Source organism: Equus caballus, chromosome 16, assembly GCF_041296265.1.
Source record: "Equus caballus isolate H_3958 breed thoroughbred chromosome 16, TB-T2T, whole genome shotgun sequence".
NCBI classification, from domain to species: Eukaryota; Metazoa; Chordata; class Mammalia; order Perissodactyla; family Equidae; genus Equus; species Equus caballus.
In genome coordinates, this window is record NC_091699.1 from 41,690,363 (window position 1) to 41,705,594 (window position 15,232).

Consider the following 15,232-nt stretch of genomic DNA (forward strand, 5'->3'; position numbering starts at 1 on the left):
CTGAAGCCACGTAATACTCTCTAAGACCAGAGGACAAGCCTCAAGTCCAAGACAACCATCACTTACCTCTGCCATAGGCCCTGGCTTTCTTGGGGTTGAGTTTGGGTTTAAGAGGAGCCCCTGGCTTGAGCTTGGCTTTGGGGAACTGGGACAGGTAAGTCATCACCGAGTGCTCATCCACATCCGGGTGAATAATTTCTTCAGGAGTGATGACCTAAAATAATGACATGGCAGCTGAATGCCCAGAAAACATCACTAGGAAACTACTGAAGTTTTTGCAAATGTCTCTTAAACTAAACACCACAAATATTAAGAATTTGACTCAGTCTCTCAATTAAGTGAAATTACCTTAAACTGGCATGCCAAAATCAGTGTTTTTAACATTTCAGAGGAGTCACCATTCCCTTTGGAAGCTGAAGACCCTCTCCAGACAACTCTGTATGTAATTTCCAGAGGTTCACACCCCCTTATCCCGGAAAAAAAGCCCACTTACTCCCCTGGACAAACTTTCCAGAAGGGGTAAACTACCTCAAGTAAGGAGGAAGAGGAAACAAGTACATGTAGGATTAGGGCACTTTATAAAAAAGCACATAGAAAAACTGGCCTTTTTCTTTGCTCATCTATCCATTGTCAGAATTTAAGTCAGCTACTACTGAAAAAAATAAAAATAAAAACAGGGACAACACAATGACATATTAGAAATATGGTCATCTTGTTATAGACTGTTTGCGTCCTGTCAAAATTCCTATGCTGAAGCCCTAAGCCCAGAGTGATAATATTAGGAGGTGGAATACTTGGGAAGTAAATAGGTTTAGATGATGTCCCAAGGGTGGAGCCCCCACAATGGGATTAGCGTCCTTATAAGAAGAGGAAGAAAGACCAGAGCTCCCTGGCGTGCTTGCTTGCGCTCTCTTGTGCTCTTGTGCGCACGCTCTCTCTCGGACTTGCTCTTGGACTCCCCAGCCTCCGGAACTGAGAAAGAAATGTCTGTTGCTTAAGCCACCCAGTCTATGGTATTTTGTTATAGCAGCCCGGGCTGACGAAAACAGGTCTCAATACACTAAGAGCCATTAAAAAAATGGGGAGGGAGTGAATTTCTCCTGATATTCAGCTTAGGAGCAAGATTAGACCCATGCTGGACAGGTGGCCTCCCTGAACCAGCCCTAAGCAGCACAAAAAAATCCTCCTGTCCCCAACAAGAGGTAAGCCACACCTTCTTGGAGGAATAGAAGGGCTCTGTCTCGCGAACCAAATGCACATGAACAACATATATACCAAGCTTCCCTCACCTTGTGGTAAAAAGAGCCCAGAAAACATTCTGATGATTAGCAGCAGCAACAAAATAGCTATTTGGGTTTGAACTGTTGCCTTCAATATGTTCCATAAAATGTAGGATGTACGTTGATTTGGCATTTCTTCTAAACAGCTCCTTCAACACCTTTCTAGTGCCAACATCACATGAATGTCAAAAGGAGATGGTTTTAGGTTTAAGAGGAGATGAAAAACATAGCACACCACTTCCTGAGGATGGAGGAGCCAGGAAATGGGCCATGAAGAAGAAACATGATGCCAAAACCAAGTCAAGGAATATAGGCAAGTTTTTCTAGCTCCCAAGGGATCTTGTTAGGAAATACAATGATCTCGGCCCTGAATGACAACTTAGACCTTAATGGAGCCTGTGGTGAAGTCATCTACCCCATAGCACTGGCTATCCATAACTTCTCTTGACCAGCGCTCTGCACATGGGAGTCATGGTGTTTAACTGTCAGGAGAAGATTTGTAGACTCCTTGGAAGGGCTCAGAAGATTGGACCTCAACTAAACAATGCGGCTGCTGCAGCTGATATCCAAGACTTATTCAATTTCCAAGTTCTCTTGTTATATTCCTGTGATAGGATTATGGGCAATCCAAATTCTTCCACAATTTCCATTAATGATAGGTTATCCTGGTTTAAATTTTTTAAAAAGTTCTATGCCCTGTGACTTTCCTTAAGATATTCGATTAAAAAAAACTTTTTAGATATGTAAAAAAGTGGTCAAATATTAGCAATTTCTTACAGTTCAAATTAATTGTTAAGGTCCCCATTTGCAGTCTGATGTCCAGAGATAAACTTCAAGATCTTTGGAGCAGAAATACTACAAAATCTGTCACATGTGACAAAGAGTGACATGACAATCTCTGAATGCTCTAGAAGCAAACAAGTCAATGAAAATCTATTATTATGGGTAAACTGAGGAAGATGGGAGAGTGCCACAGGCAATGCTCCTTGAAGGTCAACGTTGAGGTCAGACTGACTGCCAGACTCAAGGAGGCATCAAGAGTGCCAGAACAAGCTACAGGGTAGAAACAACCTCGTGGGATGTTGCACGCTTGTATATATACCTGTGGGACACCCAGCCAGTCATCTGCCTGTTGCATGGCTTCTCGTGCATTATCCACAGGCTTTCGTGGGTCCCAGGACTCCCAGTCAGGGCACAGACCTGTTAACATAACACAAAAGATTCTGTTAGTCTTAGCTGACTGAAGAGATTAAAGGAAGCCATGTACTTACATTAAGCCCACTTGGTATCTTAATTCAGAGAACAAGTTCTTCCAAAAATCTTAGTGAATTATATACTTTATGGGCAGAGATGTGAGTATGCCACAGTGGAAACTGTTCTGAGATGAAGCTGCGACCTCCTTCAGGCTATTTTCTTGCATTAAAATGGGGATTACCCATTCCTTGAAGGTGTGGTATGACTAAATAAGCAAAGCCTGTAAAACCATTTGGGCCTGGTGCCTTTTTGCAGGAGAGATTTTTCTGAGCTACCACACTCACACTTTTGTACTCTGGTCATCAAATGTGTAGAGCTGACACCAGCTGGGTGTCCTATGATTTAACTCAAATCTGATACTATCTATGTGGAGACTGTGTCAGACCCCACAGGTCTCAGTCCCACAAGACTGCCCCCTCCCCTCCTTCAGGTGCCAACTGCAAGTCCAGGTTGTCACCTGGGCTTCTGACTGACCAGCTACAAATCGGAGGTTCCCACCACCCCTCCTCAGCTTCGATCATTTACTAGAGTGGCTCACAGAACTCAGGAAAACAGTTTACTTAGTAAATTACTAGTTTACTATAAAAGGATATAACTCAGGAACAGCTGGATGGAACAGACACACAGGGCAAGGTATGAAAGCAGGAGTGAGGAGCTTCCATGCCCTCTCTAGGTGCACCACCCTCCCAGCACCTCCATGTGTTTACCAACCCAAAAGCTCCCTGATCCTCACAGTTCAGAGTCTTTTGTGGAGGCTTCATTATGTAGTCACGGTTGATTAAATCACTGGCCATGGGTGGCTCACTCAACTTTCAGCCCTTGGAGTCTGAAATGGGGCTGAAAGTTCCAACCCTCGAATCATGTGGTTGGTTCACCTCACAATCAGACCCCATCCTTAGGGCTTTCGAAAAGTCACCTCATTAACACAAATTCAGGTGTGGTTGAAAGATATCATTGTCATGGCTCTTATCACTTAGGAAATTCCAAGGGTTTTCAGAGCTCTGCTCCAGGAAAGAGGATGAAGACCAAATATATATATTTCTTATTATAAGTCACAATATCACAATCCTGTCCCTGGACATACCTGAAAAGAATGGACTAGCATCCCGTATAATTAAAAAAATACACTTATTCACAGGCCAAAACCTAGAGTTATCTTAGAAACCTTTGTAAGCACCAGAAGTACAGGATTGGAGTAAAAATCCCCAGATTTAAACTGGAAAGAGGTATCCTAAAATGTGTCTTTGGGTGGAAGCAAGGAAGAGGGCACTGGGAAATGAACTAATGCTAAACTTTGAGTTATTTCTGGATGACATTAGCTTATAGACTCTCAAGGAAAATGAGGCCTCCAGTCAGCCCTCTTTCCCCATCCAACTAACACTAGCTGATTCTGCTTTGAGCATGTTGAGAACCACTAACTTACTTAAATACTAATGTGCCCTGCACATACAGAGCACTCGGTAAACGGAAAATATGATTATTATAGTAGATTTTTTATTAAAAACAATTTTGGGGGATGTATATAAACACAGGCTCTGGTTTTTCTACTGAATGTATATCAGCAAGCTCTAACCATTAATCTAAACCCTCCAATGAGGATAATTACTACCTTGGTGTACACTCAACCACTCAGAAAAGGGTGGAAAGGGCTCCAGCTGGATCCCAACCAAACACTTTTTCACAGCAATGCAGAAAGAAAAGGGTGGAGAAAGCCATATATAGTCAACCCAGTGGTCAATAAAAACAGGGACTTTCCACTCAATGGAAGTTTTTAGATTTGCATGCCAATCCACCTAACAGGGTCACATGTTCCTGCTGAAGCCAACGGGAAACTAAGCACCAAGTGTGTGAAGAAGCAAGACATTGGAGTCTGGAAGCTAAACCCGAGGCCTACTCTAGGCACTAAGGCCTTCATTGGGAATCTGAATAAATAACTGTATTCAATGCTCAAAGAAGTCAATATCTATAAGACCTGACATTGGGAAGGTAAATGAAGCCATTTTCAGTTCCCTTAGCTGTATTACCATGGGCTAAAACCAGAAGAAATATACCAACGCCAGCAAACCTAGCTTCCTCATTGAAAACCAAGAGGTTTAGGGGCCCAGAGACCCCCACCCCAAAGAGATGGCTTAGGCTGCCATGGGCACTTACCTGGAGCACAGCTGTCTACCAGGGCTCCCAGGGCTTTGCCATCTTGCCAGTTCTGGTTAAAGTTAGTGATGGGCAAGTAGGGGATCTTGTTCTGAATCCATCCCAGCAGCCTCTGCTTTGGTGTCTGCTTCTTGGCATCATCATCCCCTTCATCCTCCCACACGGGCATGGAGATGGAGTAGTGGAGGATCAGTGTCCACACCAGGCCCAAGATGAGCTTCAGGTTCCCATCCACGATGGCTTTGCTATCTGAGGAGAGAGGCAGAGGCTTGGTCATTGCTCTGGGTTACACAGACTCACACTCTTTGTAAAAAAGTAAAGGAGATCTTCATTTGTTAGAGAATTGTACTGAGATATTAAAGAGCGAAAGGATGTAATGCTGGAATATGCTTCAAAATACTTGAGGATGAGAACAGATGAAATAAGATTCCAAAATGTTAAGTGGTGTCATTGGCTCATGGGGGAATAGATTATACTATTGTTTTTACAATTGCGTATGTTTGGAATTTTCCATAATAAAAAGAACTTTTAAAATTTAAAGAAATTATTTCAGAATTACAGACAAGAAAAAGAGGTGGTTGCATTCCAGAGATAACCACTTGTTTACCTGGTGGTATATAGTTTACCAGATTGGGTGTGTGTGTATACACATATATATATGTGTTTGCTGCCCTGAATTTATATCATACTATACAACAGGTCTTGAAATTTTTATTTCCACTAATCAATATGTCCTAGATATCTTTTCCCTATAAAAAGGTGTTTCTGTTTAAACACTTATCTACAGGTATAAGAGGCCAGTTTCCCCGCAAATTCCACCAACTCTGGATGTTACTAATCGTTTTCATTTCTGCTACTCTGACAAGTTAGTCATTCATAAGAGAAAGTCATTAATAGTTAAACAAATCCAATTGGACAAAGTTTCTGTTGGCAGGATATGGAACTGGCCAAAGTCATGGCCCCTGTGTAAGTCCTCTCTTAGCTTAAAAGAATATGCCATACCCCTGGCCAGTCCCTTTTAGGAATCTTACTGCCATTGGTTTCCACTTTCCACTCCCCTTGACTTCTCTGCAGCTCTGTGTCCTCTTTATAAGCTCCATCTACACCCATCAAAATTCAAATATTATCTTATATTCTCTCTCTCTCGATTTCCTATACCCTTTCCCCAACAAACATTCTCTATAGTAACCCCCTATTCTACCAAGACCTCAATCTGAAAACATTACCATCTTGTACTCCTCCTTCAAAACCCCGGTTGTAGTTTCCACAATGTACGGATTCTCTCCCTATGTAAATCTCTTGGCAAATCCTTTTCCATACCCTCCCAAAAAAATATGCGGCCCCTCCTTGCCTCTCAGAGTCCTTGACATCCATGAAGCCGAATCACCATTCATATAACCCCAAAACCATCTTTCTAGTCAGGTACCTTTGTGCTTCCAAATTCACCAATGGTCCCTGCTGCCCACAGTCAAACTCCTTAAACATATACCACCTTCAGAGACCTACACAACCTCCAACCAGCCTGCTTTTCACCCTTGTTACCCCACCCACTACACTTCACATTCCAGGCTCCAAGACTCCTTGTTCCTGGATCACATCTTGCTTTGAACCCCCTGGGCCTCTCCACGTGTTCTGTACTCCCTTTGATGGGAAGACCCTTCACCCCATCCTCCTGTGGGACAAATCATCATTCATCATTTGAGATCCAGATCCAAATGTTAGCAGCCCTTCAATCCCGCCAGTGTATGTGTGATCGTGTCAGGGTCCTCTCCCTCAAGACAAGGACTATTTGCTCCTCAGCCTCCCACCCCAACTCCAGGACTGTGCACACCTGCTGGGGAGTAACTAGCCTTCTTCATCTGGGAGTTCCCCTCACCCTGTCGCACCCATCCACCACAAGCCACCTGAATGTCGGTTAAACACACATCAAACCGCACTTAATGAAACCCAACTACAACCACATGAAAAATATACTCACATGCTGATAAGGAGTAAATGGCACACCACTCAAAACCGAAAGGGTGGGGGCTTCTTTTTTTTTTAAGTTAACCCGATTATTGTTTATTGTTACATCCTCTTACCAGAAAAGGCCCTCTTAAAAGCCCACACCCAAACCCACAGAAACCAAAGGTAATTTTACAGTTGCAGATTCAGTCATAAAAAAACTTGATCATCTAAAACTGGACAAAGTAAGACTATCATGACCTGGCTGGTAAGACAAACTATATTTGAGCAATCCTCACTCAAAGTTAAGGTGCCCAGGGATTTTCTATGTAACGAATTATATAAGTGATAACTTGTAAGCAGGACTGTCCAGGTAACTCACAAGGCCCAGTGACAAATGAAAATGCAGGGCTGCTTGTCCAAAAAGTATTAAGAATTTCAAGATGGCAACAGCACAGCCTTAAAGCAAGCACGGGGCCTTCTGAGCACGAGGCCCTGTACAGGTGCACAGATCGTGTGACCATGAAGCCAGCTCTGCTTCTGAGGTCCTGTGGTCAATAAAGCAGCACTAATGTGCATAAAACACTGGACTTTGCACAGAACTCGGATATCCAAGGAATTCATCCCATGGACCACACGTTTCTCCAGCTGGCAGTCCTTGATTGTGACTGAATTTTTTGGTTTAGATGGCCTGGTATAAGGTTGTCTTTGAAGTGCTATTGATTACTGAGTTACTACCTATTGATCATAAGAAGTTCCAGGTCAAACAATTTCCCTGCCAGTTTTCTTTATTCAAGCTAAAGGGAGAAGAGAAGTCTTCAGAAGGGGGGTGAGGGCGGGGGAAGCAAAAAAAGGAAGTAACGTGGATGTCTGCTTATCGCTAGTCAGGATAATGCCGGTGGATCAGGCAGGGTCTAAACAGGCCAAAGTCTCATCCAGCGGGCTGCAAAGCTCAAACTTTCCTGAGTTATGTGTTAAATGCTTTCTGAATGCAAACTTGCAGATTTCGTTCATAAATCAAAACATGAAACCAGTTTGCTCTATTTTTTAACCAGCTTACACATGTTGGTCTAAAGGAATGAGACACGAGTCTTTTTCAAAAAGATTTTGGGGGAAATATGACCCAGTAAAAGTCTGAGCCAAATTTATGACAAATATAATGCCCAGAACTTCTGTTTCCAATGAATTCAAGGTGGGTGTCCAAATGGGAAAGCCCCCATTAGGGTCTCACTGGGATAAATGATACCTTCGTTCAGCTATTCTAAGAAGCTGGAGGGAGAAGGGTCCTCATTCCAAATGATTTTGACAAGTGAAGGTTCAAATACTTCACCAAACTCTTGGAACAATAAAAAGATGGCGACTTGCCCGAAAGGCCTCCCCCATTCCCACCCACATGAAATAGGAGACTCCCAGCGCCTTGAAAATGAAACGCTACAGCGTCATGGTGCCGACGTGCAGTCATCACAGCGGACTACAGAACTTTCCGACGTGAGTGTGTTCTGCGATGTTTATGTTGAGTGTAAACACGGTGCAGAAATGTAAAAGGAGGAAGAGGCCAGGCCAGGCGGAAGCCTCTCCAGCAGGATTCCACCTCCTTGGGTTACTGAGATCCTCTTTCAGGAATAAAACAAGCCAACGCCTGCCACGCCTGCCCGACCTCCTAGAATCTGCTCAGATCGTCAAGGGGTTGGAATCTGGATGCAAGTTTCTCCTCCCCAAATCACAACCAATCACAATCCCTAAGGAGTTTGGCCCTGGCTCTGGGCAAGGCAGACCCTCAAACCACATACACCTCCTGGAACTACTTAAAATCATCCAGTGTTGCTTGTAAGTGAGGGCAGTGGCTTTTTTTTTTTTTTTTTTTAAATAGCCAGAAAGTTAATTTGAGCTACTGCAAATTCAAGGAGGGAACGTCTTCACATCGTTTCAGTACATCGATTCTCCAGGCCTTGTTGAACAGCATTCTAGAATGGCTGCATTTACCGGGGTGGAGACCAACTATTTTCAGACAATCTCCAGAAGCATCTTGGAAACATCCCCTTTGTGGATAAGTTCCCCCGAGGTAAAGGAGATAGTGAGCTTTCATCTCTTTCTACTCATATTAGGAGCGCCACACCCATGAACCATCTGCGCGCCTTCTACGTGCACTGTGACAACCTTCTCTCCTGGCTGTTACCAATTAAGTAGGGTGGCAGGGGTGGGGGCCCAGGAGGACAGGCCTGGGTGGACATCACTCCACATTTTGCTCTCCTGAGTGAGGACTGCAGGTCATCCATTAGCCGCAATGCAGCTGGCTGCTGGGTCAGAAACAGCCAAGCAACTCTGCAGGAACCGAGGAGCGGGAGGGGTTTCAGAAAACCTCTTTCTAGGGCACCTGAGGACAATTCACCAAGACACACTACGACTTGGCCATCTGGGGAACAGGCTGCCACAGGCTCTGCTCCCTGCCCTCTCATCTCTGTTACCCGCTGAGAGGCAGTGTGGCAGGGTGGTTTGCAAGTATAGGTTCTGGAACCAGGAGTGTCACACTTTGAACAATCCGTCCACCCCCTCTGAGCCTTATTTGTCCTCATCTACCAAATGGGGATGACCATAGTCCACACTTTCACAGGACTGGTGAGTAGCCTTTTTAAATCTCTTTGTTACAGCAGTTTATAACAAGAGAATGTTCTGGGCCTTAAAGACCTGAAGTCACGTGGGCCTATTTCTATCGGGAAAATAAAATACAGACCACAATAAAATAAGGGTGGGTCGGGACAGTGGGGTCAGCCGGAGTTCCAATTCATTTTCCTGCTCATGAATTACTCAAGGATGACAAAGGAGCTGTTCGAGCTAGCAATTTTTATACATCACTATGTCAGGGTTCAGTTAATAAAGAGTTCATTTGGAAAGGCTTTCTATGTTAATAATTTTTCAAAAGATGATACAATAGACCAGGGATGGCAAATAATGTTGGCACGTGAGGTGAAAATTCTTTCACTGTGTTAAGGAGTCTGAAGCCCTATCTGGATTCAGCAAGAAAGACTGCCAAAATGGGTTACCAAGGTCAGCTGTGAATAAGGCATGGGGAACAGAGGCTTAGCGAGGAAGGTTACTGCGCAGATCAGCAATGCCTGCCCTGGGCGTGGCATGGGGAGTGGTGACAGAGATTTCTCTGCAACAGAATTGACTAAACATTCCCAAATCCCTGATTTCTACTATAGGCCCATAACACATTTCTTATGCACAAGCTTAGACTTCACATTTCCTACTTTGCCAACTATTCCTTCTGTTCTCTCTCATTTACTAGACAATTCTTGCCTGGAATATTGAAAGAAATTATTTCATAAATACCTTATTTTTACTTTGGTATAGAGCTTTGGGGGGACTTTCAGATCAGATATATGATGATGTACTGCTTTGTAATTTATCCCAAACACCCTATTTTCTGGTTAAGAGGCATCCTTTATTTAAAAGTTGCATTTACATCACCCAGTCGGCTTTCTTTTCAACGCTACTTTTGAGAAGTTTTTATCACTTTTGAGAATTACTTTTTATCTAGCAGCAAAGCCACACTGGACGAAATGAGATGGGTCTATCAAAGCGCCTAGAAGTTAGTAAATCTCATCCCACTTAGTATTATTGGGAAAGCCTTGAAATGTTAGAACAAGGATTCTAACCATGTTAGAAAGATGAAAAAACAAAAAAAGGAAAGATACTCCAAAATGGTCTAAGCAGTGCATCCTAAACTAGGTTTAGACCCCAAAGCTACCGGTCCCCGCACTAACTGATGCCACTGCTGCCACTAAATTGTCCTGGGCGACTAGCAGGACAGGGGCCCCAGGACTCCCGAGCCTGAGCAGCAGAGTCCAGCCCCTGGGAGGTGTGGGTAAACCCCAGCGCAAGCTCGCAAGGCCTCAGCATGATGGTGTCTGTCTCTCACTCACAGCTTCTAGCCACAACTGCTGAGAACACGTCCAGCTGAAATAATAAACGCTGGCTGTGAACGGAGGTCCTCGTCACCTTCTGACTCTGGCTCAGCCTGTCATGTGGCGAGCCCACCTCACCTGAAGCACAGCTCACTGTCCACCCTGTGCATGCGCGTGCAGCCCCCAGGGAGGCCCCTGAGGAAAGGAGTGAGGGCAGGGGGAACCACATGGGGAAAGACTCCTAAGCACCTCCTCTCCTTACATCAACAGCAACCAGAATGTGACAGCAGCTCTCTGTCTTCCAGACCTCTCCCCCAGGCCTGGGCCTGGGCCTGGGCCTCAGGCATCCCCTCATGGAACCCTCACAGCAGCCCAATGAGGATAGCTTTTACCTACATCCAGGCCCCATATCCAGTAAGGAGCTGTGCTTGGAGGCACAGGGCCTCTGAACTTCTACCTGCCCCAATCATTCCCACCATCACTAAACTGCCAAGGTTCCGGAAGAAAAACATGGAGGATGAACAGCATAGAAAGTGATAGCATAAGGCCTGGGAGGTGCAAGCAGAAGGCAGAGCTGGAGTATTTTAGTTTCCTTTCTCAACCATGTCTTACTCAGCCTCCACTGCACCCTAGGAACTGCGGATTCTAACCATCACGGCCCTGTCCCTGCATCTGGGAGTTCCACAGTGCATGCCCCACTGCCTGACACGTGAAGACAGGAGAAGACGCAGCCCTGCCCTTATTTAGCCAAACCTATTAACCTGTGCTTTCCCTGGAAAACAGAAATTAGGGTGACTCATATACTTGAAAGCTCAATTTGTTCTATTCGTCTGTATTTGCACCCAACAAATAAGTTCCTAACTGCCTACTGCCTGCCAGGCCCTGTGCGGGATGAAAAGTATGCTTTTAAGTAAGAAAATAAGTTAAATAGGCATTAAAACACTCCACAAAGAGATGACAACATTAGTATAGTGAAAACAGGTGTGTCCCTCCCACCCCTTCTCCAGGGCAAGACATGGAAGATCTTTGAAGAGAAAAAAGAAGAAAACACTTTTTCACCTTTTGTTTCTCATGCTAGGCCATGTTTCCTGAGGGGTTTTTTTTTTTCTTTTATAATTAACAGTAAAAGTTAAAAAGAAGAAGAAGAAAAATGATGAATAGGATAGGTATTCATCCTTCCACTGCAAACTTTAAAAGTTGAGCCTTGTTGCAAAATCAGATCAAGGTGGCTTCCTCAGTTTGAAAGGGGAGAAATCAGTTTGCATTTTCCCCCCATACCTCACCTCATGTTACAACTCATATAAGCCTGTTACAGAAATGGCAGCCTGCCCAAAGATTATGAAGTCATAAAAGGAACAAAACTTCCAATTTAAAGTCTTGAATAGGAACCAAGCTGAGGGAAATTCCAAATAATTTATAACTGCTGGCTCTCACCATTATCAACAGAAAGAGAACGAAGTTGGAGGAAAGGAAATTCTCAAAGGACAGATACGGGGGCACATTCCTTGCTTTACCTATATTGTCACTTTTTGGACAGTTCTTCCCTGTACCAGGTCTTTAGCTCAGTTGAAGCCTCGAATTTGTACCCCCAAATTTGGACCTTTAACCCACAATTACAGGAGGAGGCCTCAAGACACACGTGCCACTCAATCATAACACAGCTCTCTCAGCCCAGACACTGGACTTCCCTGGTGGGTGGAATTCCATACCACCAACAGCCACTCATAAAGAGCATGGGCATGGGCAAAACTAAACCCACTTACACAAAGGTAGCCAAGTAACCCAGGGACCAGGGACACTAAGTTAGTCACGAGGGGGCAGTTAGAGTTCAGAGGCCTTGCCTGGTAGTCAGAGAAGCCTGGTTCCCCTCCCAAGCACAGCCATTTATTGGCTGTGAGACTAGGGTGGGTCACTTCCCTGCTCATCTGTAAGATGAGAGTCATAAGTGGACTCAACTCATTGAACTGTTGGGAGATAATATAGTAAAGCAGGTAGTATTCTGCCGATGAGGGTGCCACCGTATCAGTAGGGGCCGTTACAACTACTGTTATATTACTATAATATCATAAACACACACAAGTTTGGGGACCAACGGTGCCCCATTAGCATTGTAAAAGATTCAATGCCATTCAATTCTGGTTCAAGATTGCTCAGAGTCAAATACCCCAGAACGCAGACTTCCAACACAGCCGAGCATTCCATCTGCCGAAGACCACAAGGGCCGGCCCATCAGGGACCTGGGATTAAGGCTGATAGAATCAAGATGTTCTTTGCTCAGAGAGCTGCTGAATGAACTGGCAGTTTGCTAAAATCTGCAGGCCACCCCGACTCCTCCAGCAGATTCCTGAGCAGTCTGCAGGGGCCTGGCTGGGCCACTGCTGACAGAAAATTAAATGCAAGGTCAATAAACTCAATTTGAAGCACAAAGTATTCAAGAAAGTTCCCTATCAGGATTTCTTTTTCTAATGGGGAGTGGGAGAGGTTTGGGTACTAAAGCGATCTTTATGCGTTAAGGCAGTTCCTTAACATAATATAACAGGGGAATAAAACTGAAAGCAACTTAAACACTTTCCCGAAAATAAATAGTTAAAATAAACTTTACAGAACTTTCAGGCAAGAGAATAACAGGCTGCTTTGAAAAGGATGAGAAAGATTTGTTTGTTCCAATAGGGACAGGCCTCCCTGCTATATTAAGGGAACAGAACAATTTGTAGAAAAGTATAGATCATGCAATTCTGTTTTTGAAAAGACATGATTCTGCATCTGAACAGAAAGATCTGGAAGCATGCACACCAAACTGTGCTCACTGGCTCTCTCTGGGAAGAAGACTCGGTATATGGCAAAAGATGGAATTCCTTTTTTTGTTGTTACGTGCTCCTGTGTTGTTTGAATTTTTTTAAAAATCTACGCTACATACATTACTTTTATAATAAATTTTGACACGTTCCCAAAAAGAAAGAAACAGAGTAATGTGTATGTTATGGAACTCTTCACTTGAATAAAATTGCTTGTCAGGATCTGTAGGCACTGATGTGGGAAAACTGACAGGTTTTATCAAATGATGAAAGCACGGTGTATGGTAGGTTCACATTTGCGCAAAGAGGTGGCTGGGGGAGTTACATCATTGGGCTCACATATCCACAGAACATCTCTCAAAGAGACAAGAAACTGTTCACCAACAGTGCAGCTGCTTCTGGGTGGAGGAGCAGGGAGTCGGGGTGGGGAGGAACGAGAGAGGGAGTTGGCCTCTCATTTTTTTATCCCATATTTGATTTTCACCAGGTGCGATGCTACCTCTCAACATCAAAACAAATACATGGAGATTTCGTGGGTTTGCCTGGTTGTCCGTCTGGTGATCTGCTCTGCTCAGCCTTCACACAGTGGCCATCCAAATGCCTTCCCATTCCTCAGCTGGAAACACCATCCTGGACAAGCAGTCTCCTTGCCTCAGGAGATGGCCTTTGCCATTTCCAAACAGCTTGCCAGAGGAGAACATGTTGAAGATTACATTGCATGAAGATGGAGTCATCTGGTTGCCTTCAGGCATGTTTTTCAAGCCAGCAACCAAAAAATCAACCACCAACCTTTCCGACTCCTTTGCACACCCTTTCCTGGTACCCTGGGAGTGCTCTTCCCATGATGCAGAGGCCCAGCCTCTCAGTTACACATTAAGAAGACTGAGGGCCTGGCCCAGTGCAATTACCCCACTGAATTCTCACAGCTGCCCTACGAGGTACCACTGTTAGCTACATTTTCCAGATTAAAAAACTGATAAGCGGATAGACTAAGCCCAAATTCACAAAGCTCATACGTGGTGGAGTTGGGGTTTGAATCCAGGCCATCCAACTCCAGAATCTGCTGTTGACCATTCTGCCTGGAGCCCAGGAGGGGGCTGCAAAGGAAGAGGCCCATACATGGACATGATGCTATTACAAAGCTGGCAAAAGCCAAGGAGGAAATAAATGCTGAGGGTTACATCATCCTCCTGAAAGAGATTTATCACTGTGCCCCTGACCTCTGTCCCACGATAAACGGCAGTGGCAGTGAGATAAACAGACCAAGCACATAGCAGTTCAGCTTCGCTGCTAACACAGGAACACATTCTAACATTTCTGAGGCACACTGTCCAAGCGTGGGGCAAGCAAGTGACACGCTAAACATCCAAGGCATCGCCCCAACCACAGCTGCTGCCGTTACTGAAGACACACAGCCCAGTCAGATGTCTTCCTCACCAGCTCTTCATCTACAGAGTCCACATTTGAGTCAGAAACTGCTCCTCATCCCAGCAAGAACACCGGCTCTGCCTAAATCTGGCTCTAAGGAGCACCTGTCCCTCAGGCCACACTCACAAACCTGGGCCGACCCTCTTACCTCTTGGGCCATTCACCAGGGTTTGGGTATTTTTTCCTTAAATCAACTCACTTTTTCTTTAAACTACATGTGAAAATACATAACTGTTACAATTTTAAAATGTAGGCTGTGTAACACCTAAGGCCATTTTTAGTACCACATCTTAGAAAAGACTGTACTAGATGTTAGCTAGTTTTCTAAGACAAAAGGGTTTCTGTGGTCAAATAAGCAGGGACATATGGAATTGAACAATTTTAAACTGCTAGAGGACTTCTCAGAGCCTTTAATACGCAAATATACATTGACAATCTCTAGGAGAGCACTAGGCTGTCACACAGCACCTCC

The 15,232-nt window shown here is 44.4% G+C and overlaps 1 protein-coding gene across 6 annotated transcripts in view; it reads right to left on the reverse strand.

Annotated features, from left to right (window-relative positions):
* FLNB (filamin B) overlaps nt 1-15,232 on the reverse strand; it is a 133,244-nt gene that overhangs the window by 77,491 nt on the left and 40,521 nt on the right. For all 6 annotated transcript variants that reach the window (XR_011426839.1, XR_011426838.1, XM_023620203.2 and 3 more), the window contains exons 2-4: nt 4,686-4,934; nt 2,383-2,480; nt 67-214 (exon numbers count right to left, since the gene is read on the reverse strand). Coding sequence is in view for 4 of the 6 variants with exons in the window: in XM_023620203.2 (XP_023475971.2) it covers nt 67-214; nt 2,383-2,480; nt 4,686-4,934 (495 nt within the window). In the remaining 2 variants the exon portion in view is untranslated. The remainder of the gene's footprint in view (nt 1-66; nt 215-2,382; nt 2,481-4,685; nt 4,935-15,232) is intronic.